Source organism: Herpailurus yagouaroundi, unplaced genomic scaffold (genome assembly GCF_014898765.1).
Source record: "Herpailurus yagouaroundi ecotype Mexico unplaced genomic scaffold, PumYag 28, whole genome shotgun sequence".
Classification (NCBI taxonomy): domain Eukaryota; kingdom Metazoa; phylum Chordata; class Mammalia; order Carnivora; family Felidae; genus Herpailurus; species Herpailurus yagouaroundi.
Genome location: NW_024412376.1, coordinates 47,712,713 through 47,739,114, shown reverse-complemented (window position 1 = coordinate 47,739,114; position 26,402 = coordinate 47,712,713). Strand labels below are relative to the sequence as shown.

The following is a 26,402-nucleotide window of genomic DNA, read 5'->3' as shown; positions in this document are numbered from 1 at the left end:
AGTTACTAAGTTTATATAGGCTTCCTTTATACTCATCACAGATGTATATTTGACACTTAAAATTTTTACTGAATGACTGGATCAATTAATATCTAATGTTGAAGAAATCAAATACTATCATCCTTAGGTTTATTGTAAGATCAAATGAGACAGTTGTGGAAGCACAGAGTTAAGTGTAGAGAGTTGTGCAAATTTATATAATTATAATCTGTAGTCACCTATTTCTTATTCCCATGAACCCCCTCCACCCAAAATATTTGGTTTCTATCACTCATGTGTCACTCACCTTACCATATTTTGTTCTGAGGGTAGATCATGTGTATTAGTTATCCACTGCTGCATAACAAACAATCCCCAGACTTAGTGGCTTAAAAATAACAACGATTTATCCTCTCATAGTTTCTGAGAGTAAAGAACTCAGGTGGAGCTTAACTGAGTCCTCTGCATCAGGGCTTCTCAGAGCCTGTGTCAGGGTATTGCTGGGACTCTGATCTTCTCAAAGCTTAATTATAAAAGCATCTGCTTCGAAGTTCACTCACCTGGGTGGGGGGCAGCCGCAAGTCTTTGCAGGCTATTATTGGTCAGAGACATCGGTTCCTTGCCACGTGGCCTTCTCCATAGGGTCACACACAATGTGGCAGCTTGCTTCCCCCAGAGCGACGACTAGAAAGAGAGAGAGAGATGGTGAGCAAGACTGAAGTTACAGTCTTTTTGTAATGCAATGCCATCACTTTTTGTAATGATATCCCATCCCTTTTGCCATATTGTATTTGTTAGAGGTGAGTCAGTTACTACATCCAGCCCACACTCAACAGCACAGGCTTACATAGGGGCATAAATATCAGGAAGCAGGAATCATTGGGCCGTCCTAGAGGCTCCTACCACACCACACTACTTACTCTGATCGCTGTAAGAGCTAGCCGTGGCTAACATAAAACAGGTTCTGTGTAAGCGATTAATAAGTCGATTTAAATAGAACAAAGCTGTTGACGCCCTGAGATAAGAGAGGTGCTGCCACCAGGAGAAATGTTCCCAGCCACTCCCCTTTTTCCAAGCTCTAGGGGTTTGCACCTGTGTGCTGGGCACCCAGACCTCTTGCTGAGACAGCAAGAAGGTGAGAGTCAGTTAAGGAAAGCAGCACAACCTATTTGGAGCATTGCTCCGGCGTCTTTCTGGCATTGGTCTTGAACCTTGTGTTATTTACATGTAGCAGGTAATCATTTAGTCATTCACTAAATGGAGATTGAGTGTTTTCTACATGGCAGGCTCTAGAAATCCAGTGGTAAAGAAAAGGAAGTCCCTGCTCAAGTCTGCATGGTAGTGATTATTTTCCTTTGGGGCTTGACATGGTTTCTCTATTAGTTTTTGGGAAAAGAAGCCAGACTTGATTACACTCTGATTGGTATGTCATGAAGGTCCTGGAGGGAATATCTGAAAAGACATTAGCTCATAGCAGGAAGGCTGCTACTTTCCTAACTCCCTTATCTTCTTCAAGTCTTTGCTCACCTCTTTAATAAGGCTTGTCCTGACCATCCTATTTAATGATGTGAATGGATCCCTCCACACCCAGTGCTGATTCCCCCCTTCCCTTTCCTACTTTCTTATTGTCCATATCACTTATTATCCTCCAACATAATTTACTTATTATCTTTGCTCTCTAGTGTTCATTGCCCCTGTTTGAATTAAAAAAAATTTTTTAATGTTTATTTATTTTGGGGGAGAGAGAGAGACAGAGTGTGAGCAGGGGAGGGGCCGAGAGAGAGGGAGAATCAGAATCCAAAGCAGGGTCCAGGCTCCAAGCTGTCAGCACAGAGCTCGATGCAGGGCTCAAACTCACAAACTGCAAGATCATGACCTGAGCCGAAGTTCGATGCACAACGGTGTGAGCCACCCAGGCGCACCCCAACCCATGTTTGAATTTAAATTCCATAAGGGTGGAGGCACCTGGGTGGCTCCTTCGGTTAAGCATCTGACTCTTGGTTTTGGCTCAGGTCGTGATCTCACGGCTGGTTGGTTCAAGCCATGCATCAGGCTCTGCGCTGACAGTGCGGATCCTGCTTGGGATTCTCTCCCTTCCCTTTCTCTCTGCCCCTCCCTGACTCACGTTGCCTCAGTCTCTCTCAAAATAATAAATAAACTTAAAAAAAATAAATTCCACAAGGGTGGGGATCTTTATTATTTTCTCTGCTGTATCCCCGAAGCCTAGAACAGTGCTTAGCACAAAGTTGTGTACAAGGGAAAGATAGGATAAAACAGTCAGAGAGGGAAAGATTAAGACCTGAAGTCCCTGGGAAAAACACTTATTTCAAAACAATGCTGAGAACATCTCACTTAAGCAAACTCCCTCAGGCTTAAAGTTCCTCTTGGGAATGTGACAGACCCCACCTACCGCCCCTCAGGTTTCCCTCAGGAATTTGACAAAAGACCTGACTAAAAAAAAGCAGTAGACCATAAAATTATGACCCAGAAGGAACATAAGGCCATAGGCCACCCCTCCTACAATGGAAATGAGCCAATCAAGAAGGAATGACTAGGCATTTAGAGTTACCTAGCCAATAAGGGTAGAACTGGAAAAGGAACAAGGGGAAGGAAAGGGGAACTGACCAAAACCCTGTAAAACAGAGTCCCTCACCTAGAGTCACTAGCATTCACTTTCGAATGCCCCCTCTCTGCAAAGAGAGCTTTCGTACTATTCTTACTTTCCAATCTTACACTCTAATAAACTTTTGCCTGCTGCTCATTTAATTCTGTGTCCACCTCTTCATTCTTTGAAGCAGAGAGACAACGAACCCTGAGTATTGAGGTAAAAAATCCTGCAACAGTTGATGCTCAAACATTTGGTGAAGAGATGAACTGAGTCCTTCCAGGTCAGGCTTCCTTTCTAGGCCCCACTTTGCAGTTAGGGATTTTTTTTAAGTTTTTAAGTTTATTTATTTATTTAGAGAGAGAGGAAGCATGAGGGAGAGGCAAAGAGAGAGAGAGAGAGGGAGAGAGAAAGAGAGAGAGGGAGAGAGAGAGAGAGAGAGAGAGAATCCCAAGCAGGTTCCACCCTGCCAGCACAGAGCCCAACATGGGCCTCGAACCCACAAACTCTGAAATCTTGATCTGAGCTGAAACCAAGAGTTCGATGCTCAACCAACTGAGCCACCCAGGCGCCCGTGGGAAATTTTTTCATGAAGGAACAGAGATGCAGAGAAAGCCAGTGATGCTCTTAGCTGTGGTTATTGGTTCCAAGAAAGGGAATGAGATTTAATTTGTTCATGGGGCTAAGAAATGAGATGAGATTAGTAAATGCCAAATTGGTCAATGATAGATGTGTGGCTGTCACTTTCTCCTGCTCACCCTTCCATGCTGTCCTTCCCACAGCTGTCTGGTGTTCACACTGTCTCAGTGAGTCTGCACACACAGGCTGAGCAGATGGAGTAATCAAAGCATGGGGTTGCCTAGTGATTTGGAGTGAATTGTATCTAATTGGAACAGAATCAGCAACCCCTATCCTTCATCCCCCAAAGAATGAGGAACTGTTGCACTCCCCAATAAATTCAGAAAGTTTAATACTGCAATTTTTCCAGGACTTACAGATAATAGGAAGTGATTATGGGAAGTGAAGTTACTTTGGCTGACCTCCCCTTTTTAGTTTAACTTTTGTTCTCGCTTGTGTCTTACTCACTGCGCTCTTAATGCTTGATGGTTTTGAATTAAGCATAATCCTTTAGCTAAACCCTTAACATTTTGATGGGTGGGGAGCCCATTACAAGGTTTACTTCATTTTTGAGCTAAGTTCACATACACGCATCCAGAGGGTGATGAAAAACAGATCTCTGCTTCCCTGGTGCGGCAGCTTTAGTCGACATAGAGTCCACCTCAGAAGGAAGTAAAGAGTCATTTACTTTTGTTTCCCCATCTCCTCTCTTGTCTGCCTACCCTCCAAGTCCCACTTCTGCGTCTTCCTTCTCTGGCCTAGGTTGTCATTCATATCTTTCAGTTCATCTGCTTTTCCCTTGGAAGTAAGTGGTGTCAAGTCACAAGCCAAGGAACTTTGAAGTCCAGACTTGCTACTCGTACGATTAACACACCTGAGCAGAATTCTAGGTGTTCCTTTGCCTTATTGAGAATTACCCCCTTTTTTTCTTATGGCACGGGACAGGGTCCAGAAACGAGGCAGGCATGTGTCCATCCTCAAGAAGAGGGTAAAAATGGAGAAAAACCCTGCCTGCCGTATAAATGTGAATGGAAATAAAATCTCTAACTCTAGTGGATAGGAGTTCCCTTTAGGTGGCCAGAAGTGGTGGGAGAAGATACTAAATTATGGCACATAATCATATCTTTAATCTAAGAGTCTGTGAAACCTAGTGCACTGGGGGCTTACTTAATATTTTTAGTTTCAATTTTAAAATTGATATTTATTTTTATACTTTATTTTTTTTTTTAATTTTTTTTTTTCAACGTTTATTTATTTTGGGGACAGAGAGAGACAGAGCATGAACCAGGGAGGGGCAGAGAGAGAGGGAGACACAGGATCGGAAACAGGCTCCAGGCTCTGAGCCATCAGCCCAGAGCTTGACGCGGGGCTCGAACTCACGGACCGCGAGATCGTGACCTGGCTGAAGTCGGACGCTTAACCGACTGCGCCACCCAGGCACCCCTATTTTTATACTTTAAAGTGAAATGTGTTCATTAATATGCATTGAATAATCGAATACACATGAAGAAACACACAGTAGAGCAAGTACGAAATCATATGTATTACCCATCATTTGAAGATAAATAATGTTAACGTTTTGTCATACTTCCTTTCAGTCTTTTTTTTAAATGACTGTAACTATCATTATTCCGTAATTGTAACCATATAGTTCCTACTATTCTGTTTTCTCTTATTTTCCCATAACATGAAACATTTTTCCATTTTTTTACAAATTCCCCATGAACATTTTTCTCAAGGACTGCAAAACAGTCTAGAAATTGGGACATAGTTTACTAACCCAATAACCATACTCTAAACCAGGAATCAACATACTCTTTCTATAAAGGGCCAGAGAGTAAATGTTTTTGGCTTTGTGGGACAAATGTCTCTTTGGCAACTACTCAGCTCTGCCATGCAGTGCAAATGCAGCCATAAACAATATGTAAACAAATGTGACTGTGTTCCAATAAAACTTTATTTACAAAAACAAGCCATAGGCCACATCTGGCCAGGAGGTCATAGTTTGCTGACCTTCTTCTAAGCTATTATGTTGTGTTAATTTTTATTATTTTAGATTCTATAATAAAACATTGTGCTTCCTCAACTAGGATCACTTCCTTAGAAAACATTAGAAGTAAAGCTAAAGTGAAGGTCAAAGTCTTTGAAAAATGTTAAAGCTCTTCATATTGTCAGATTTCTTCCTCAGATGACACAGTCATCAGCAATGTAGGACACTGCCAATTTTATCACATTTTTTTCACTATTTATTTTATACATTTCATTTTCTGTCATGTTTAGGAAGACAAATCGCTAAGTGGGAAAAAGCAGGCTAAAAATAAAGTGTGAGGAAAAATTTAAAATATATATGAATAAAAAGATTTGCCATTTTAGTGGGCAAAAGTATGAAATTTCATTATTGTTTTAAAATTTTTTCAATGTTTATTTTTGAGAGGGTGGGGGGAGGGGCAAAGAGAGAGAGAAAAACACAGAATTCGAAGCAGGCTCCAGGCTCTGGGCTGTCAGCACAGAGCCTGACCCCGCAGCTTGAACTCAGAAGCCTTGAGATCATGACCTGAGCTGAAGTCGACGCTTAACAGACCGAGCCACTCGGGTGCCCCTAAAATTTCATTATTGTTTTAAACTGCATTTCTTGGAAGCTGAGAGTCCTCCCATGCTTGCTAATCTGTCACATTTCCTCTTTTATGACATGTCTGCTTATGTCTTTTCTCACTTAAAATCTGATGCATTAGCTGCTCCACCTAACGATGTTTAATAGGTTTTAAAGGAAACATCTGGAACTACCTGAGGACATCTTAAGAGGAATTTTTTTTTTTTTTTTGCGCTTATTTATATTTTGAGACACATAGAGAGACAGAGCACAGCCTGGGGAGGGGCAGAGAGAGCTGGAGACAATCTGAAGCAGGCTCCAGGCTCCGAGCTGTCAGCACAGAGCCCAACGCGGGGCTCGAACTCACAAACCGTAAGATCATGACCTGAGCCAACGTCGGTCACTTAACCGACTGAGCCACCCAGGTGCCTCTTAAGAGGAATGTTTAAATAAGTTTTGGAATGTAACGAACAATGGCATTGTGTGCGGCCGTTTCCAATTTTTTGTTTTGTTGTTCTTTTAAGACAGTGAGTGAACTGAATTTAGTGGTCTATCTGCCTCGGTTCATGACAATCCGTCATCACCCCTCCATGTCAGGAGACTATTTTGTCTCTTTATTTTCCCTCTTCATGGCTAGTTTCCTATGGCAGCTGTAACAAATTAGCACAAACTTAGTGGCTTATAACAATAGAAATGTATTCTGTCACAGTTCCAGAGGCCAGAAGTCTGACGTCAGTATCCCTGGGTGGAAATCAAGGCGCTATCCAGGCCATGTTCTCTCTGGAGGCTTTGGGGAGCTTCTGGTGGCTATTGGCATTCCTTGGCTATGGCCACGTCCCTCCAGGCATCCAGCTCAGCAGCTTCAAATCTCTCTGCTCCACCTCCATCTCACCTTCTCTTTTTTGTGTGTCAGATCTCCCTGTGCCTCCTCTTACAAGGACACCTGTGATTGTATGATTGTAGTGAGGGTACCCCTGGATCATCCAGGAGACTCTCCCCATCTCGAGATCCTTAACTGAACCACATCTGCAAAGACACTTCTTTCAACGAAAGTAATATTTACAGGTTCCAGGGATTAGGACATGATGTCTCCGGAAGGGGGCATTTCCTAGCAACAGTCTCCCATTTATACTGCCATTATCGTCCCTTGCTTCATTGAGCACTTCTGCATATTTAATGCGTTCTTTTCCAATAGACCTTGCAAACATGTATTTATATATTTATAGCCTGGTTTAGAGTATGGTTATTTGGTTAGTAAACTATGTCCCAATTTCTAGACTATTTTGCAGTCCTTGAGAAAAATGTTCATGGGGAATTTGTAAAAAAATGTATAATGTGGTTATGTGTTTACCTTTTAATATTTTAATTTTTAAAAAACAAATGATATTGTGTCGTAAAATGTCTTCTGTTTCTTATCTCCCTTCAACATTATATTTTTGAGTCTGCTCTGGTATGTGATTTTAGCTCCCCTTCTGTTTTGGCTTTTTTTTTCTTTTTCTTTTTTAATTTTTTTTCATGTTTATTTATTTTTGAGACAGAGAGAGACAGAGCATGAATGGGGGAGGGTCAGAGAGAGAGGGAGACACAAAATCTGAAACAGGCTCCAGGCTCTGAGCTGTCAGCACAGAGCCCGACGTGGGGCTGGAACTCACGGACCACGAGATCATGACCTGAGCCGAAGTCGGACGCCCAACCAACTGAGCCACCCCGGCGCCCCATGATTTGGCTTTTTTTTTTTCTAACCAAATGCACATCCTTCTACCTGTGGACACATGGATGATTTCTAATTCCAGGTCAGCTATCAATTTTTTATATCATTAACTTGTTTGATTTCACAAACATACATTTGGCTGTTATAATATTACTCAATGATCACTGAATGTTTACAATGTGCTCAGCACAGAGCACATTTTTAAAACTGTTCATTTATTTATTTATTTTTGAGAGAGAGAGAGACAGAAAGAGAGAGGAAGGGAGGGGAGGGGCAGAGAGAGAATCCCAAGCAGGTTCCAGGCTGTCAGCACAGAACCTGACATGGGACTCGATCTCACGAACTTGAGATTATGATCCGAGCCAGAATCAAGAGTCGGATGCTTAGCCGGTGGGATGATTAACTGACTGAGCCACCCAGGTGCCCTGCCCCAAGCACATTTCAAACATCATCCCATTTAACACTTCTAATAGGACTGTTAGCCAGCTTTGTCATTGTCACTTTTAAACTCATCAGGGAACTGAACAACAGAGTAGCCAAGCAACTGGTCCAAGGTCGTACAGCCAAGTGAGGGGAAATACAGCATGAATAAAGCAGTTGCCATTCCCTGGGAATTCCTGGTTAAATGAAGGAAAACTACACACATCCTGGAAATCCATGGCAGAGTAAGTATACACACACACACACACACACACACACACACAGGAGATTTCCTGGATGGGGCCTGTGCCTATTAACCTGTTCCCTCATGGCAGGTACCAACTGGCTGGAGGTCTAGGACTCCCATTCCTTGCTTTGGTTGTTTCAGCCTCTCTGCCTTCGCTCTCGACTCTTTCCTCTGAACATAAAGCATCAAAACAATTGCAGAATCTACACATTGTAACTCCCAAACAGCTCTCAAAGTCATTTTTTAAAAAAATTTCCCATGGTGCCTGGGTGGTTCAATCGGTTAAGCATCCAACTCTTGGTTTCAGCTCAGGTCATGATCTCACTGTTTGTGAGTTTGAGCCCCACATCGGGTTCTACACTGACAGGTGGGAGCCTTCTTGGGATTCTCTCTCTCTCTCTCTCTGCCCCTATCCCACTTACACACGCACACTCTCTCTCTCTCAAAATAAATCAATAAACAAAAAATAAATAAAAGATAATAAAATTTTCCCCAATGAAAATTTCTCTTCTTTATGATTTTAAAAATGTAATACATGTTTATTCAGTGCTCATTCTGTCCAGACATTTCCCTAAAGTCACAAATATTAACCCAAGGTTCTTTGTTCAGTTCAGTGGGGTAGGTATTATTGTACCCCCTATTTTCAGGATAAAGAAACAAAGCACAGAGAAGGTAAGCAAGTTGCCTGAGGTCACATAGCTGTATTTCACGGAGTTGGGGTTTAATCCTGGAAGTCTGTAGATATAAAGCTTTTAAGTGCCACGTATGCTGCCTTCCTACCACCATTTTCTCCTTCTCTCTCTCTTTAATCTCTCCCTCTTTTCCTTTCAATTAGCAAATTTCTGTGTTATACATAAGGATATATCGCTGAATAAAGCACTTGCCCTTGTGCATGGATGGAGGGGAGAATGCACATAAACCAACCAGCAAGCAAACAGACAAAACTGACATTTTTGATTAATTAAGGAGACTTCAGGGCGCTCTGCCTTGTTCTTCCTCAAGCAAATCTAAAAATGAATTCCATTGTAGAACTCACCAGAGTTCTCTTTTGAACTGTTCTGAAAGTATTTGCATACAGCTCTTACCTGTCTTCAGATGGGCCAAATTCCGAGAAGGGTTGATTTTTTTTTTTTCTTTATACACAGCAGTATGGGCACAGTGAATACCAAATAGGCATGAATCGGGGCAACGGATTGATGGAGTAGCTTCAGTCAGCGTAAAACCTGTTGCTGGTGGCTGGTCGTCCTTAGGTTCTCGGGTCAGTCCTGGGACCTGGCACATGGCTGAGTCAGCATCTGGCTCATCCATCTGGGGAAGGCCCAGGGGTCTCCATCCTCGCAGTCCAGCAAGAGTCTATAGTATTTTGACATATATCTGAGCAAGGCAAAGAATTCGTGACCAGATTTACCTAAGGAAGAAAGGCCTCTCTGAAATACTGTTCGCTATTCTGGACACTTTAACTTCTTTGGGCTTCCTTCAGGATTTTGTGAGTTCTTCAGCATATAAAGCAGGTTAGGCTGAAGTCCGAGAGAATAAGTGGCACACGTTTTGTTGAGTCCTGCAAAGATGGCTGGGGCTAAGAAATTATAATTATTAGCAACATGACAATAATTTAGTTTCTAGAAGAAAGTAAGCCCTCTTAGCGCCAGAAGAATAAAGTCAAAGCAAACTTTCTCTCTGCAAACTTTCTCTCTCTACATTTCTCAGTGAAGCACTGCCTTCTAAAATTGGGGGAAAGTGCTGAGAAGGCATCAGTGTGCAGCGGATGAGACGCAGACCAAGAGATGTCATTTGAATTAAAAATGAATGCTTGTGCCTTTGAAGTCTGGAAGCCAGGCCTGCCTGAACCTTGCAGAGAGATGCTCTTCTCTGTCCAGCTGACTTGTCCTGTGTCACCATTTGGGGGAGCTGGCATTCTCTGATGCCTGAAGTATAGACAGTCTTGGTCTGGTTCCATCATAATGAAGATTCTCTGCAGGCAAGTTCTGGAAAACTTCAATTTCCTTCTGCTGGTCAGCAGTTTATGATTCTGTGCTTTGATGTGTGTATGAGACAATCTGTGTGTCAGTTGCATGGAATTTGTGAAAAGGAAATTTAGCTTGCAAACAATGTTTATACCCCCATGTGACATTGACCTGTGTCCAGAAAATCACAAATCTTCCAGGAAGAAGAGTGTGTTCTACTTCAAAGGAAGTCATCACATCTGCCTCTGGGTGCCTCCACCTCAGCCTGGGAAACCAGCACAGTCTCTAAAGGTGCACTTGTCCTGGCCTAAGGCCAGAGACCTGGGTGTCAGGGTTCTTGAACACCAGAAAGGATGACTCATCCTTTCTCCTCTTTTCTCCACTCCCAGCCTCTTACCCAAACCTGTGCAAGGATAGCAGATTCTGTCCATCAACACTTCAGCTGGTGAGGTGCCTTAGAATTCCAAAGGGTTCCAAGTGGATTTTACATTTCACTTACAAAGCATTAGTAATTAGCATATATATAAATCTAGCAAGGTCATATAACATTACAATTCTTTGTTTTCCCTCATAGATTCTGAGAACTTCTTACTTACCTTGTCCTTCATTGTCCAGGAGAGAGCCTGGTGGCCTTCAATGGCCATTTGTTTAATGAATTAATCAGTAAGGAATGCTTTGTTTAATAAGTGGAAATGTCTTTGATATATTTGCTGATTATAAAAACTCTGAAAGTTCATTGTAGAAAAGAAAGCAGCAACTTATAAGTGTATAGAAAGCTCTAACACAGTGTCTTCTTCCAGAGATAACTACTAGTAGATTTGATGTATATACTTGCAGAGTATGCAACACAGAAAGAAACAAGAAAGGAAGAAAGAAAGCGATATAAATTTTTTTCTGTAACATCTTTTTTTTTTACTCAATATATGATGTTTTGGGCATATTTTCAAGTCAGTACATATGGAACTACGGCATTTTTAAAAGGGAGTCCTTAGTACCTTGGTAAAACTTTGAATGTATACAGCATAATGAAATTTGACTATTGTTGGACTCTAGATTGTATTCGGTTTTTACAATGACAAATAATGCTGTAATGAACATCCTTGTTGCTAAGCACATTTTTTTACACTTGTCTGGTTATCTTCTTAGAATAAAATCTAGAAGTAGAGTTGCTAGGTCAAGGGTATATATTCAAATTTTTTATGTTTTCAGATTGCCCTCTGGATAATCTGAAATTTTAACTAATTTTCTTTCTTTCTTTCTTTCTTTCTTTCTTTCTTTCTTTCTTTCTAGAAAGAGAGAGACAGAGAGCAGGGGAGAGGGGCAGAGGGAGAGAGAGATAATCTTAAGCAGGCTCCATGTTCAACATGGAGCCCGACGCTGGGCTCTATCCCAGGACCCTGGGATCATGACCTGAGCTGAAATCAGGAATCCGTGGCTCAACCGACTGAGCCTCCCAGGTGCACCTAATAATTTTATTTTTAACAAATAAAAATTAAAACATGGGTATTACTAATAAGTAATAAATTTATTGAAATAATAATTTTAACTCAATGAAAGATTTCTGTCGAGGTGTTTCACTACGTCCTCATTAATACTGGACATTTCAATCTTAATAGATTTTTTTTTTTCAACGTTTATTTATTTTTGGGACAGAGAGAGACACAGAATGAACGGGGGAGGGGCAGAGAGAGAGGGAGACACAGAATCGGAAGCAGGCTCCAGGCTCTGAGCCATCAGCCCAGAGCCCGACGCGGGGCTCAAACCCACGGACCGCGAGATCGTGACCTGGCTGAAGTCGGACGCTTAACCGACTGCGCCACCCAGGCGCCCCATGGCATTTCAATCTTAAGACTCTGCCAAGATGATGGATGAAAAATTATATCCCACTGTTTTGCTTTACATTTCCATCATTGTTTATGAAATGAAGCATATTTTCGTGTCAGTCTTTCTTTTTTTAAGTTTATTTATTTATTTTGAAAGAGAGAGAGAGAGAGAGTGTGCATGCGCAAGAGAGATGTACAGAGGGGGAGGGGCAGGAGAGAACGGAGGCAGGGCTTGATCTTAGGAACTTTGAGATCATGACCTGAGCCAAAATCAAGAGTCAGAAGCTTAACCAACTGAAACGCCTCTTCATGTTAGTCTTTAGCACTGTTTTCTTCCTTGACTTTCTTGTCTTATCCTTCACACCTTTCATACATTTCAATTTCTGGATTATTTCTTTAAAAAGTTCTTGATATCATATTTTTGCCTCAGGAGATCTAGGCTGACTGAGTTTTTATTTGTCCTAAGAGGTCTCTGTGAGACAGATTTGATTTTCCAGGGTAAGTCTGATAGCAGCAAGTAGATTGGGGGTCTACTGGGGGTTATGGTGGGGGTGGGAGTAAATACTGTTAGCATCGTTCTGAGGGTTTAGATATAAATGTATACATGTCACAGTATTCACATTTTGATCCACTCATTCCAAATTCTACAAATTTAACTAAGGAAAATTTTAGGAAAGAAGACAAGCATTTATTTATTTATATATGTATCTCCCCCCCCCCAACTTTTTAAAGTTTTTTAAATTTTATTTTGAGAGAGAAAAAGACAGAGCACACACGAAAGTTGGAAAGGGGCAGAGGGAGAGAATCCCAAGCAGGCTCTGCACGGTCAGTGCATGGAGCCTGTTGTAGGGGTCAAACACAAGAACTGTGAGATCATGACCTGAACCGAAATCAAGAGTTGGACCCTTAACCAACTGAGCCACCCAGGCACCCCAAGGAGATAAGCATTTATATTCAAGGTTATTCATCCTCAGTCATTTATTTAAAAATTTGTAATTTGAAACAATTCAAACCTCTAAAATAGGCAAACGTTTAAAAAACATTCGCACACGTTATTATCATGACTTTAGTGCTGTGACTGGCTGAGGTTAAGAGATCTATAGAATCCAATCATATCAGTTAACTAACAAGAAGAATTGTGGCCTAGACAGACAAGGAGAATGTAAAGATGATTCAGGGTAAAATCAGGTGACAAATGGAGTGAGAAGTTGAGCCCAGCAAGAGGTCAAGAGGTAGAGAAATCTAGAAGACAGGTATGCATTTCCACCTACTCAAAGCAGGAGGCTGAAATAAGCATGGTATGAGCTGAGCCCAGGGACTTGGACTGTAGAGGACAGAGTCCCTATTGTAACACTGACCATGAATGAAGCTGGGCACAGTCATTAGAGACACTGACAGGTTTGCCCACATATCTCCAGCCCTAGATCTGGTATCCCTGCCCAAACTTGGCCAATGAGCAATCTCTACTTGCAGATGTTGTCCTCTGCTTTCTCCTGTCATGGTAACTCCAGCAGAGTCTGCCTTGAGGTTTACCAAATTTAACTCATTCACCATATCCGTCAGTTTTTAATCTATCATAATTTATTCATATCCCAAACACCCATCCTGGATTCCACCTCATATCCTCTTCTCCACCTGCTATCTCTCTGCTTCCGAAAAGCAATCCTTTAAATAAGAACAAGATTCCATTAGTTATCAACGGCTGCATAACAAACTATCCCAAAACCTAGAGGCTTACATTAATAACATTATTTTGCTCACAAATCTGCAGTTTTGCAAGGTTTGGCAAGCAGTTCGTCTCTGCTGGGCAGCTTGAAGACTGTGAGCTGGATTCATCTGAACTCTTACTTTGATGTCCGGTGCCTGCGCTGGGAAGATAAGAACAGCTGGGAATTAAGTCATTTGGGGCTCCCTGGGCATTGCCTTCTAACTATACAGTCTCTCCACATGATGGCTTCAAGATAGCCCACTTTCATATATATATATCAGCTCAGGGCTTTCAAGTCCTATATCCCTAAAGAGAAATCCCAGCAGAAGCTGTATTGCCTTTAATAACCTAGTGTTGGAAGTCACATAACATCACTTCCAATGCAACCAATCAGTGGAAGTAGTTTCAGAGGTCCCAGAGAGTCAAATGTCACATTGTAAATAGCACTGTGGGATGGGATATATATTGTTGTGGCCGTCTTTGGAAAACACACTCTATTACAAAAGTCAAGATAGGTTCATGGACTGGCTGACATCTTAATGTTTCATTTTAAACTACCCTTACATACACCAAAGAGGGAAACAAGTTACAAAAAGTTCCTTCTACTAAAACGTATAGTAGTACTTTTACCACTGCATTTTTTTTTCTAATTTTTTTAAAAATGTTTATTTACTTTTGAGACAGAGAGAGACAGAGCATGAATGGGGGAGGGTCAGAGAGAGAGAGGAAGACACAGAATCTGAAACAGGCTCCAGGCTCTGAACTGTCAGCACAGAGCCCGACGCAGGGCTCAAACTCACGAACCGTGAGATCATGACCTGAACCGAAGTCGGACGCTTAACCAATTGAGCCACCCAGGCGCCCCAACCACTGCATTTTGAAATGGACTCTTCCTAAATTGCCACCAAAGAGCAGATAAAGTGTGACTGGTTATTAAAAGTAGGTTTTAATTGGAGGGCTTTGTGGGGAATCTTCCTCACCCCCTGAATGTTTGAGAAAGACTTCGCCGTGTATTACCACCAAATCAGTTGATTGGGAGCTTGTAATCAGTTTGTTGAGTCCCAGGCAACCTTGCCTTTCTTTTCTTTCTTTTTTGCTTGCCTAGATTGTCAACACCATTATCAGAAAGCAGAGGAAGATAACAGAAGCAAAAGTTTTATGTAAGCTGTGAAGCAGGGCAACTCATAAAAGGTAAACTATTCTAGTTTCTGTTTGTTGCAGTATTTGGTATAAATCTCTCTCTCTCTCTCTCTAGAGAGAGAGAGAGAGAGAGAGAGAATTAAATAAATATTAGTGGTTTTAATTATATGTGAGCTTTGTGCTCCCATTCCAGCAAAAAGAAAACATGTTGGAGGGGCGCCTGGGTGGCTCAGTAGGTTGAGCGTTGGACTCTTGACTTTGGCTCAGATCATGATCTCATGGTCCGTGGGATGGAATCCTGCATCAGAATCTGCTTGGAATTCTCTCTCTCCCCCTCCCTCTCTCCCCCTCCCCTGCTTGTGCTCTCTCTCTCTTCAAAAAACAAACAAACAAGCAGACAAAAACCATTAAAAAAGAAAAGAAAACATGGTTGAAAACCACTCCTTTCTTGGCAATTCACTCCTCACAACCCCCCACCTAACATAAACTAAGGTGGTCACAGGGTAAGGATCTTTGTTAACTGTGGTTGCCAAGGTTACAACTGCTTGTGGTGGTTATATAAAGTAAACCTACATCTTAACCATGCAACTTAATCATGCTCGCGCTTCGATCTCCTCCTTTTTCTTTAATACTACCTCCATCTCCTGCTGAGTAACTTTGGCAAAAATTATAAAGTGTGCTTCTTCCCCTTTCTATGCCCTGTTCCTAGCTGTTGCACAACCCCCACCCGCTACCTATACTTCCTTGTCCTAAGACTCATTCCCACTGGATCTTGCTTTCAAACTGAGAGGGATCTGATAACCATATCCACCACTTCCCTTCTTCTACCCCATGTGACTAAATGGATTTTAATAGAAGATTAAAATAGAAGATGAAAATGTAGGATTTCAAGACTCAAATGAGTTATTCTCTGAGAGAAGAATTTGAAGCACAAGTTATTTTTAACCTGGTCCCTGAGAAACGTGTGCTGAAAATTTCCACCATGTTAGCGGAGTAATTTTTTCCTTGTAGGCTATGTTATTAGAGGCTGTGGTGTAAACATTTTTAGCTAACCATTTGCCCGGACTTTCTTGGTCTTCTTGCAGTTAGGAAAGTTCTTGTTACAAGTTCTCACCACTGGGCTATCGGTCAAGAGACGTCTGTCACTTCTGGGATGAAGCATTCTAGAGGTTGTATGTGACCCCTCCCTACCGGCTCTTCCTTGCCTGATTGAAGATATCATGTGTTCCAGAAAACAGAGCCATAAGATGGCGGACCTCCTGGACTTCCCGAGTGGTGCTGGAATGGAGCTCCTCACAAACTCACATGGGACACATGATGAGACAGAAAAATAAACTTTTCTTGTGTTGAGCCACTGAAATTTTAGGGTTGTTTGTTATTCAACATACACTAGTCTATCCTAACCAAAATGAGGGTGTATCTTATATATCTCATACCTTTTGTAGCTTTGCCCTCTTTCTCAGTATAAAAGGCTTTATTTATCTATTTTTAAAATAGTTTTCATGTAATTTCTATCTTTTATGATATTAACAGGTATTATTTTCTTTTGGTAATTTTTGCCTCATAAATCGCATTTACTCTTTAATGTTTGTTTATTTTTGAGAGAGAGGGACAGAGCGTGAGAGGGGGAGGGGCAGAGAGAGAGGGAGACACAGACTCCAAAGCAGGTTCTAGGCTCTGAGCTGTCACAACAGAGCCTGATGCGGGGCTTGAACTCACGAACCTCGAGATCGTGACCAGTGGTGAGAACTTGTAACAAGAACTTTCTTAACTGCAAGAAGACCCAGCCGAAGTCCCACGCTCAACCCACTGAGCCACCCAGGCGCCCCCTTGCTTTTACTCTTGATTATCAACCTTTCTGTATTAAATCTGTGTCTCTTGTAAATAACATGGCACTAGATTTGAGGACTTTCAACTTCAATTTGTACTTATTGTGAATTACTGATAAATGTGGATTTGTTTTTGCTATCCTATTACCCTGATTTCTCTGTGCTTCTAATTTTTGTTTTCTGCTTTCTGTTGGATCAAGTTTTCTTCATTCAATTTTTTGCAGTTTTCATTCTATGCCTCTAGGGGTTATCCTTGAATTATTAATGCATATCTCAATTTTTTTCTTCCTTCACAAATTCTGCACTTCCTCTTGGGGCAGATTGTATTTCCTGTGGATTGCCACAATGTTATCTCTCATTGCATCAAGATTTGGAGGCTGTTTCTTCGCCATCTTGAATCTGGGAAGGGAGGCTTTATGATAACGTTGACTAATAGAATACGGCAGAAGTGACATAGGTGCCTGGAACAGGTGTGGCTCTTACCTGTTCCAACAGCTTCTGTTCCTGGCTCTTCGAAGCTAGCCACCATGTAAGAAGTGCAACTTGCCCAAGACTATTATTCTGTGAAAAGACCTGGCTGTGTGGAGAGGCCCTGGGAGGAGGTGTAGTGTACAGCCAGAGGGCAAGGTGCATCAAGGCACCAGAGAGCGAGGGAAGGAAGAGGAGGGTCTAGCCCTAGCCACTCCAACGAACGGTACATGTGACAAAGCACTCAGCTGAGCCCTTCCTGAAGTCCAGTCCCACAAAATCCTGAGTAATATAAAATGAATGTTTTTAAGGTTGCCTCATTTTAAGAAAGTTTGTTATACAATAGACAACTGGGACATTCTCCCAGTCCATTGTTGATATTATATGGAATTTTAGTTCCAGATTTTATTTAAAACCATTTAAAAATGGGTACTTTTTAAAGACAGAAGGCTTGGGGTGCCTGGGTGGCTCAGTCGGCTGAGCCTCCAACTTTGGCTTAGGTCATGATCTCACGGTTCTTGGGTTCGAGCCCCGTGTTGGGCTCTGTGCTCCAGGCTCAGAGCCTGGATTCTGCTTCGGATTCTGTGTCTTTCTCTCTCTCTCTGCCCCTTCCCTGCTCTCTCTCTCTCAAAAATAAACATTAAAAAAGTATAAAGACAGAATCTTGCCAATTTATTTAAACTTTTTAATTTTGAGGTAATTGTAGACTCACTTGTGATTATACAGATAGATCCTGCGAATCCTTTGCCCACTTTCCCTGAATGATAACATCTTGCAAAACTATAGTACAATGTATAATCAGGAAATTGGCATTGGTACAGTCAAGATGCAGAACATTTCCATCACCATTAGGATCACTTGTGCTGCCTTTTTATAGCTGCACCCACTTCTCCTGCTCTCATCTCATTAAACCCTGGAAACTACTAACCTGCTACCCATGTTTATAATTTTGTCATTTCCAGAACGTTATGAAAATGGAATCATTCCATATATAACCTGCCAGGATTGGCTTTTTCTCACTCAGTATAATTCCCTGGAGATTCATCCAGGTTGCTGTGTGTCTCAATAGCTCATTCGTTTTTGTTGCTGAGTGGTATTCCATGCTGTGCATAGTCCGCGGTTGGCTTAGCCATTCATGCATTAAAGGGCAACTGGGTTGTTCCCAGTTTTGGGCTATCATGAAAACAGCTTCTGTGAACATTTGTGTATAAGTTTTTGGGTGAACTTAAGTCTTTATTTCTTTGGGATAAATGCTCGGGAATGTAATTGCCGGTTTGTATGATAGTTACGTGTTTAAGTTTTTAAGAAACCGTCCAACTGGTTTTTCAGAGCACATGTGTCATTTCACGTTCCCACCAACATCATGCGAATGATTCCGTTTCTCTACATCCTCACCATCGTTTGTTGTGTCACTATTGTTTTTTTGTTTTGTTCTGTTTTGTTTGTAAATTTTAGTCATTCTTATAGGTATGTAGGAGTATCCCACTATGGTTCTAATTTGTATTTCCTTAATAGTTAATGATGCTGAACGTCTTGTTATGTACTTATCTGCCATCTGTATGCCTTCTTCAGCAAAATGTCTCTTCATGTCCTTGTCCACATTTTATCGGAATGTTTGTTTTTTATTGTTGAGTTTTGAGAGTTATCTATGTAATATTTTGTCAAGGACTTTTGCATTTATACTTATCATGGATATTGGACCGTAGTTTTCTTTTCTCGTATTCTCTTTGTCTGGTTTTGGTATCCCAATAATACTGGCTAAAGAAAATGAACTGGCAGATGTTCTGTCCTGATGTTCTGTTCTGATGGGGAGGACATCGCATAGAATTGGTGTTAATTTTTCTTTAAATGTTTTGTGGAAATTTCTGTGAAATCCTCTTGGTAGAGATTTTTTTTGTGGAAGGGTTTTTTATTTACAAATTTAATTTTCTTAATAATACAGGGTTTTTCAAATTCTCTAGTTTGTGTTGGTTGAGAAATTGGTTCATTTCATCTTAGTTGTCAGATGAATGTGTGTCCAGTTTGGTCTTCCCTTATTTTTCTTTTGTCTGGAGGATCTGTAGTGATGGTCTTTGCTCATTCTTAATGTTGGTAACTTACGTCTTCTCTCTTCTTTCTTTGTCAATCTTGCTAGAGATTTGCCAATTTTATTGAGCTTTTCGAAGAACCGGGTCTTTATTTCATTGATTTTCTCTATTGTTTTTCCATTTCTAATGTCATTGATTTCTGTTCTAATTTTTATTATTTCCTTCCTTTTGCTTACTTGTGGTTCATTTGACTCTTCTTGAGGTTGTCGGCTTATTGACTTGAAACTTTTTCTCTTCTCTAACGTATGCATTTAGCACTATAAATTTATCTTGTTTTGGATTCATTGGGCTTCTTGACTCTGTGGGACAGTGTTTTTCATCAGTTCTGAAATTTTAACTAATTTTCTCTTCAAATGCTGCTGTGGCCCTATTTCTCCTTTCACCTGCTGAGTCTTTAGGTAAGTACTTGCAGCCTTCTTTATTTTTTGTTTTTTACCTTCTCGTCTGCACCAGCAATCTCTGTCACTCCATCCTTCATTGTGGATAGTTTTCTTTTCCAGTTCATTTTTTATCTGTGTCAAATCTGTTAAACCAATGTACTAAGTTTTAAATTTTTGTTACTTTATTTCTTAAATCTAAAAGTTCCATTGGATCTTTTAAAAATCTGTTTTAGAGGCACCTGGGTGGCTCAGTCAGCTAAGCATCTAACTCTTGATTTTTGTCTCAGGTCATGATTTCATGGTTCGTGGGTTTGAGCTCCGCATCTGGATCTGCATTGACAGCACGGAGTTTGCTGGGGATTCTCTCTCTCTCTCCCTCTCTCTCTGCCCCTCACCTGCTTGCACATGTGCTCTCTCTCTCAAAATAAACAAATAAAACATTTAAAAAATCTGTTTTATACTTTAAACTATAAAACTCTGACTCTCTTGATAATTTCTTTTTCTTCATATGTAAACATAGTAAATTTATACAATCCCAAGATTTGAAGTCTTTGTAAAACTATGACAGTCTATAGACTGTAGTCTATATTTCTGTAGTCCATAATTTCCCATGGATATCACTTATGGCATCTACTTCCTTTATGTATCTGGTTATCTTTGACTTAACCTTGAATTTGAAAAGTTTACGGGATGAATGATCTGAGGCCTAATAGATATTTGGCTTTTGCCAGAAAGACTTTGCATTGGATTCCAGGTGCTTGGAGTACTACCAGTTTAAGACAACTGCAAACCAAACTCACCACTTGAAACTTCCCGGGGTGCCTGGGTGGCTCAGTTAAGTGTCCGACTTCAGCTCAGGTCATGATCTCACGGTTTGGGAGTTTGAGCTCCACATCAGGCTCTACACTGGTGGTGTGGAGCCTGCTTGGGATTCTCTCTTTCTCCTTCTCTCTCTGTCTCTGCCCCTTCCCCACTTGTTCTCTCTCTCTCTCAAAATAAATAAATAAACTAAAAAAAAAAAAAGACTTGAAACTTCTTAAAAAATAAAGGAGATGCAGGAGGTCTTAACTGGGCTGCAATTTTATGGTGGGACTGGTATGTATGAGGGTAGAGTCCTTTGTAGGCTAGAATATTATGGGGTAAATCTCCTGTTAGACTTCTTATTTCATGTGGTCTCTGGGCTTTGACTTCTTTCTCTCTCCTGAAGGCCAGAAAAACAAAAATCCAAAATTTTTAGGGGGGATAACTACTCTCAGAGTGAAAAAGGCTTCTGTCTTTATTTGCACCTCTGGGTTCCTGATTTCTCTTCATTGTAAGTCCAGTAAGTCCTTACTATCATATCAGTTCTTTGATTCTTTTAAGATTATATGTATATATTACATTTTATCCTATTAAAAAATAAGATTTTATCAGGAGCACTGATCTGAATAACTTAACTCAGCACTCAGAAAACAGGATGGATGGGCTTTGTTAAGAGAGTAAATGTCGTAGAACTTACACATTTTGGGGAAAGGTACTCCCTTTTATTGTTTGTCTCTCTGGCTTTACTTCTTCTGAGGTCAGCTGGAATGGGTTTTCATTTCATCGGAAGTAGTAATTTCCGAAATCCAAGTGTTTTTCTGAGACTGTTGTGTGTGTGGCATGGGATAAATGAATAATTAATAGATACTGTCATTCTATCTTCTGTGTGTCCTTGAGATTCAGAATTCTCATCAGAGAATTAAGGAGATGCATACATATGTAATAGAAAAGTAATTAATTAAAAAACCTTATGGTACCCAACTTGAATCAGAAGTATCAATATAGGGTGCCTGGGTGGCGCAGTCGGTTAAGCGTCCGACTTCAGCCAGGTCACGATCTCGCGGTCCGTGAGTTCGAGCCCCGCGTCAGGCTCTGGGTTGATGGCTCGGAGCCTGGAGCCTGTTTCCGATTCTGTGTCTCCCTCTCTCTCTGCCCCTCCCCCATTCATGCTCTGTCTCTCTCTGTCCCAAAAATAAATAAAAACGTTGAAAAAAAATTAAAAAAAAAGAAGTATCAATATAAAGTCATAAGGTATTTTTTCCTTTCTTCTTCTTCTTCTTCTTCTTCTTCTTCTTCTTCATGTATATATCATCTAAGAGGCATGAAAACAACAACCAAGCCAGTAGCAGTGAGCCCCGCTAGTACCCAGGTTGTTTCTTGACATGTTATTTCTTAGAGATAGGCTGATTCCATGTTTGGGTAGAAAGTATACATGATGATTCTGGAACATTGTTAAATCAGATAGCGAGGAAGCTTTCAAAGACTAGTGATATCATGTAGCAAAGAAAGCACTTAAATGTTAGCTACAAAGTATGTGGGGGAAAACTATAGAAAAGAATAAGAGGTAACATGACATCAAACAAAAATTTTGACAGCTATGAGACAGGTTACAAGAGGGACATATTTACTAGAGAAGTATCTCCCAGGATGCCTGTGCAAGGATGCCTGAGAAGGACTTAGAAACCAACTCAAAGAACAATTTGAGCTTCCCAGAGCAAAGTCTAAGTGAATCTTCTCACATGTATTCTAACTGGTCAAGCCCGGCTTCATACAGTCTTACACTGGTAAGTGTACTGACACTGGTAAGTACAAGTGTAAGACTACACTTGTAGTCAGTATAGATTTCTCTCTCCCTAGGACCTTGCCCTGCTAAAGGCAAGGCTGACCTGAGTCAGCAGCTGAGTTTTCCAGGTTCCTTGGTTTAATAATAGTCTCTGCTTAACCTGAATCAGTACACAGAGGTGCTAACCTGCTCTCTGTCAGCACAGGCATCCTGGGAGATACTTCTCTAGTAAATATGTCCCTCTTGTAACCTGTCTCATAGCTGTCAAAATTTTTGTTTGATGTCATGTTACCTCTTATTCTTTTCTATAGTTTTCCCCCACATACTTTGTAGCTAACATTTAAGTGCTTTCTTTGCTACATTATCTTCCCTAACTTTCCCAAACAGCCTCATATATAATACCCACATATTACTAGGTCTAGTTCCTGAGTGAAATATTTTTTATTTTTGGATGAAAAAAAATTCAAGTTAGGAATAAGCTGGACAGCTGGCAAGAACCTAGTTGTTCCTTCAATCATTTACTCTACAAATACATATTGAAAACCTACTCAAGCCAGGTTCTATGCTAGGCACTGGGATACATGGGGAATAAAAACATGAGCCCTAATCTCAAGGAGCTTGCAGTCTAGACAGAAGACTCAACCTCAATTTAATAATCACATGAGTGAATTATTAATGTTAATTGTTGTTTAGTGCTATGTTTAGCATATGGAGCAGACCTATCATTAGAGCTATGGAGGCAAAGTACAAGGAGCTATGCAAGCATTTAACAGGGCTGTCTAGCCAAGGGATGAGAGAAGGTTTCTGCAAGGGAAAGCTTTTGAGCTGAGATCCCAAGGATGAATAGACAGTAACCAGAAGGAGGGGAGAGGGGCTGGAGCACATGGAATGAGTGCAAGAGTGATCTAAATAATTCTAGAGATGTTCTCATGGGCTAGATCAATAAGACTTAGATCATGTTAAGAATTTTGTACTATACACAGACTTAATAGAAATGGGAGGGTATTCAAGGATTTTAATTGGGTCACTGTGTGTGTGTGTGTGTGTGTGTGTGTGTGTGTGTGTAGGCCGCTCTTGCTGCTGTGTTTAAATCAAGAATTAAGTGTATAAGCTATCTTGTGAAATGCTACGTGGAACAATACATTTGTGGTCAATCAATGAGTAGATGATACTCTAAGAACATTCCTCTCACATTACAGGAAAACATGTCTAGTCTAGGATAAAGCATTTCTAGTTTTGTCATTTCTCTCCTGCTTTTCTTTGAGGGATATATGGTTTCAGTAATACGTAGCCTGAGGGCTCTATTTTCTGGTAAAGTCTATCTTCTCTTCTTCTCTGGGAAACATCTACCCCAACCATGTTGGTTTCTATTGCCTAATCCCCCTTTCCCGTTGTTTCTGAATGCTCACTGTTTCTTCTTAATGTTTCTGAGAAGATTTCTGAATGCTTATTCTTTCTCAAAGTTACCCTACAAACTCTTGAGCGTGAAATCCACACACCTCTAGTCTCCAGTGCCAGGGTGTCTTCTCCATTTGATGGGCATCAGAGCCCCCTACTGGGAGAAACAGCTCAACCACATAAATACCAACACAAAGGGCCAGAGTCCTGTAACTGGTGCATTTGTGTGGTGGGTGGTTTACTCAACCAATGTTAAATGCAATGCTGCGCCAGCTAGAAAATCTACTTGTCACCTTTGCAATACCTCTGACATAAAATTACAAATAATTAGCTTCTCATCTGCAACATTTTCCAATTACTCTGGATTGAAGACTCATCATAACAATGAGTGCATATCACAAATTTAGTCTCAAAAAAATCTGGAATTGATGTTAAGAAATAATTCAGTCCAGTCTTCTGCTTCAAGGAAAAGAACATCTAACATCTTCAGGATGCTGAGTTCTTTGTTCCATTCCTAAAATTTCCCAGGAAGGATACTCCACAATATCATCAAAAACCAAATTCTATGTTTTTTAGTAATCCAATGGTTTTGTACATTTGATAAAAATATCTTTTATAATTTTATTTTACTTTATTTTTTTAATGTTTATTTATTTATTTTGAGAGAGAGAGAGAGAGCAAGTGGAGAAGGGGCAGAGAGAGAAGGAGAGAGAGAATCCCTAGTAGACTCCACACTGTCAACGTAGAGCCCAACACAGGGCTTGATCTCACAAACGGTGACATCATGACCTGAGGTGACATCATGACCTGAGCTAAAATCAAGAGTCAGACGCTTAACCAACTGAGCCACCCAGGTGCCCCAATAAAAATATCTTTAAAAACAAATTTATTTTAGAATAGTTTTATACTTACAGAAAAGTTACAAAGATAGTATAGAGAGTTCCTGTATGTCCCTCACTTAGTTTTCCCTATTGTTAACATCTGACATTACCATGGTTCACTTGCCACAATTAAGGAGTCAACATTGGTATATTACTATTAACTAACCTCCAGCCTTTATTTGGATTTCACTAGTTTTCTCTGAACATCCTTTTTCTGATCCAGGATCCCATCCTGGATACCATGTTATTTTTTTTATTTTTTAAATTATTTTCTTTTTCAACGTTTATTTATTTTTGGGACAGAGAGAGACAGAGCATGAACGGAGGAGGGGCAGAGAGAGAGGGAGACACAGAATCGGAAACAGGCTCCAGGCTCTGAGCCATCAGCCCAGAGCCCGACGCGGGGCTCGCACTCACGGACTGCGAGATCGGGACCTGGCTGAAGTCGGACGCTTAACCGACTGTGCCACCCAGGTGCCCCACTGGATACCATGTTATATTTCACTGTCATGTCTTCCTAGGCTCCTCTGCTCTCTGACAGTGTCTGTGACTATGTTTTGGTTGATCTTGATGGTTTTGAGGAGTACTGGTCATATGTTTAGTAGAATGCTCCTCCATATGGATTTGTCTGATGTTCTTCTCATGGTTACACTGGGGTCATCAGTTTTGGAGAGAAAGACAGCAGAGGTAAAGTACACTCCCATCACGTCATATCTAGGAACACACTATCAACATGATTCATTGCTGAAGAGGTTAGCTTTGATTGCCAGGAGGAGATGGTGTTTGTTGGGTTTCTCCACTGCAAAGTTACTTTTACTTGTTGTTTTTATTTAAAAAATGTTTATTTATTATTGACAGAAAGAGAGGGTGAGAGTGCGTGCAAAAGCGGGGCAGAGAGAGGGGGAGACAGAGGATCCAAAGCAGGCTCTGCACTGACAGCAGAGAGCCCCAAGGGGGGCTCAAATTCACAAACCACGAGATCGTGACCTGAGCCCAAGTTAGCGCTTAACCGATTGAGCCACCCAGGTGCCCCTACTTTTTATGGTTTAATTTAAATTTCTCTCCTTTTATTTTATAGAGAAACTTGTGGGCTTTCCTTTCAGAAGAGGGAGGGCAGTGTAAGCTGGTGACGAAGGACATCTTTTAGGAACCAGAGAGGTCTAGATTTGTGAGCAGTTTTGCTGCTCTGTGTGATCCTGGGCAAGTTATTTCCTAAGCTTTACTGTCAGAATTTGTAAGATGGGATAACAGTATTTTCCTCAACTGTTACGCCAAGGGTCAAACAACACCGTGCACATAAAGAAAGCCCTTACTGGGGCGCCTGGGTGGCGCAGTCGGTTAAGCGTCCGACTTCAGCCAGGTCACGATCTCGCGGTCCGTGAGTGCGAGCCCCGCGTCAGGCTCTGGGCTGATGGCTCAGAGCCTGGAGCCTGTTTCCGATTCTGTGTCTCCCTCTCTCTCTGCCCCTCCCCCGTTCATGCTCTGTCTCTCTCTGTCCCAAAAATAAATAAATAAATAAAAAGAAAGCCCTTACTGGCCACCCGACGAACCAACATGCAGCTAACTCTCATACTCAAACGCTTGCTATTATTGCTAACGTTAATATGATAGCCATGATCATAAGCACTATGTATTTACTTCAAAGTCACTGCTGAGTTTATTCTTCAGTCGGTAGCAGCATTCCTCAGCATGCAATTCATTCCATTAATATGCCGGCCTGGGCTTGGGGCCTTTGGGCTAAATGGCTGAGCCTGGCTGGTTCATTCAGTCATGGGTTTAACAATGTTCGCTGAGCTCCTCCTAGATTCTGAGGATACAGTGTTGAATCCACACACAGAGTGTGGCCGTAGCCCAGCCAGTCGGGTGGAGAATGTTCAGAGAGAGGGACATGGGAGCTGTGTGTGGGGTTAGGTCAGGTGAGACCATGAGGGTTAAGTGTGAGGACAGCCTTGATCGCTCACTCCTTCCTT

The 26,402-nt window shown here is 41.2% G+C and overlaps 1 protein-coding gene across 1 annotated transcript in view; it reads right to left on the bottom strand.

The window, feature by feature from the left end:
- Nucleotides 1–368: 368 nt before the first annotated feature.
- Nucleotides 369–26,402, bottom strand: part of RNF150 (ring finger protein 150) — a 292,882-nt gene continuing 266,848 nt past the window's right edge. The window contains exon 7 of the mRNA XM_040473333.1: nt 369–663. Within this exon, the coding sequence (XP_040329267.1) occupies nt 575–663 (89 nt within the window). The 3' untranslated portion in view covers nt 369–574. The remainder of the gene's footprint in view (nt 664–26,402) is intronic.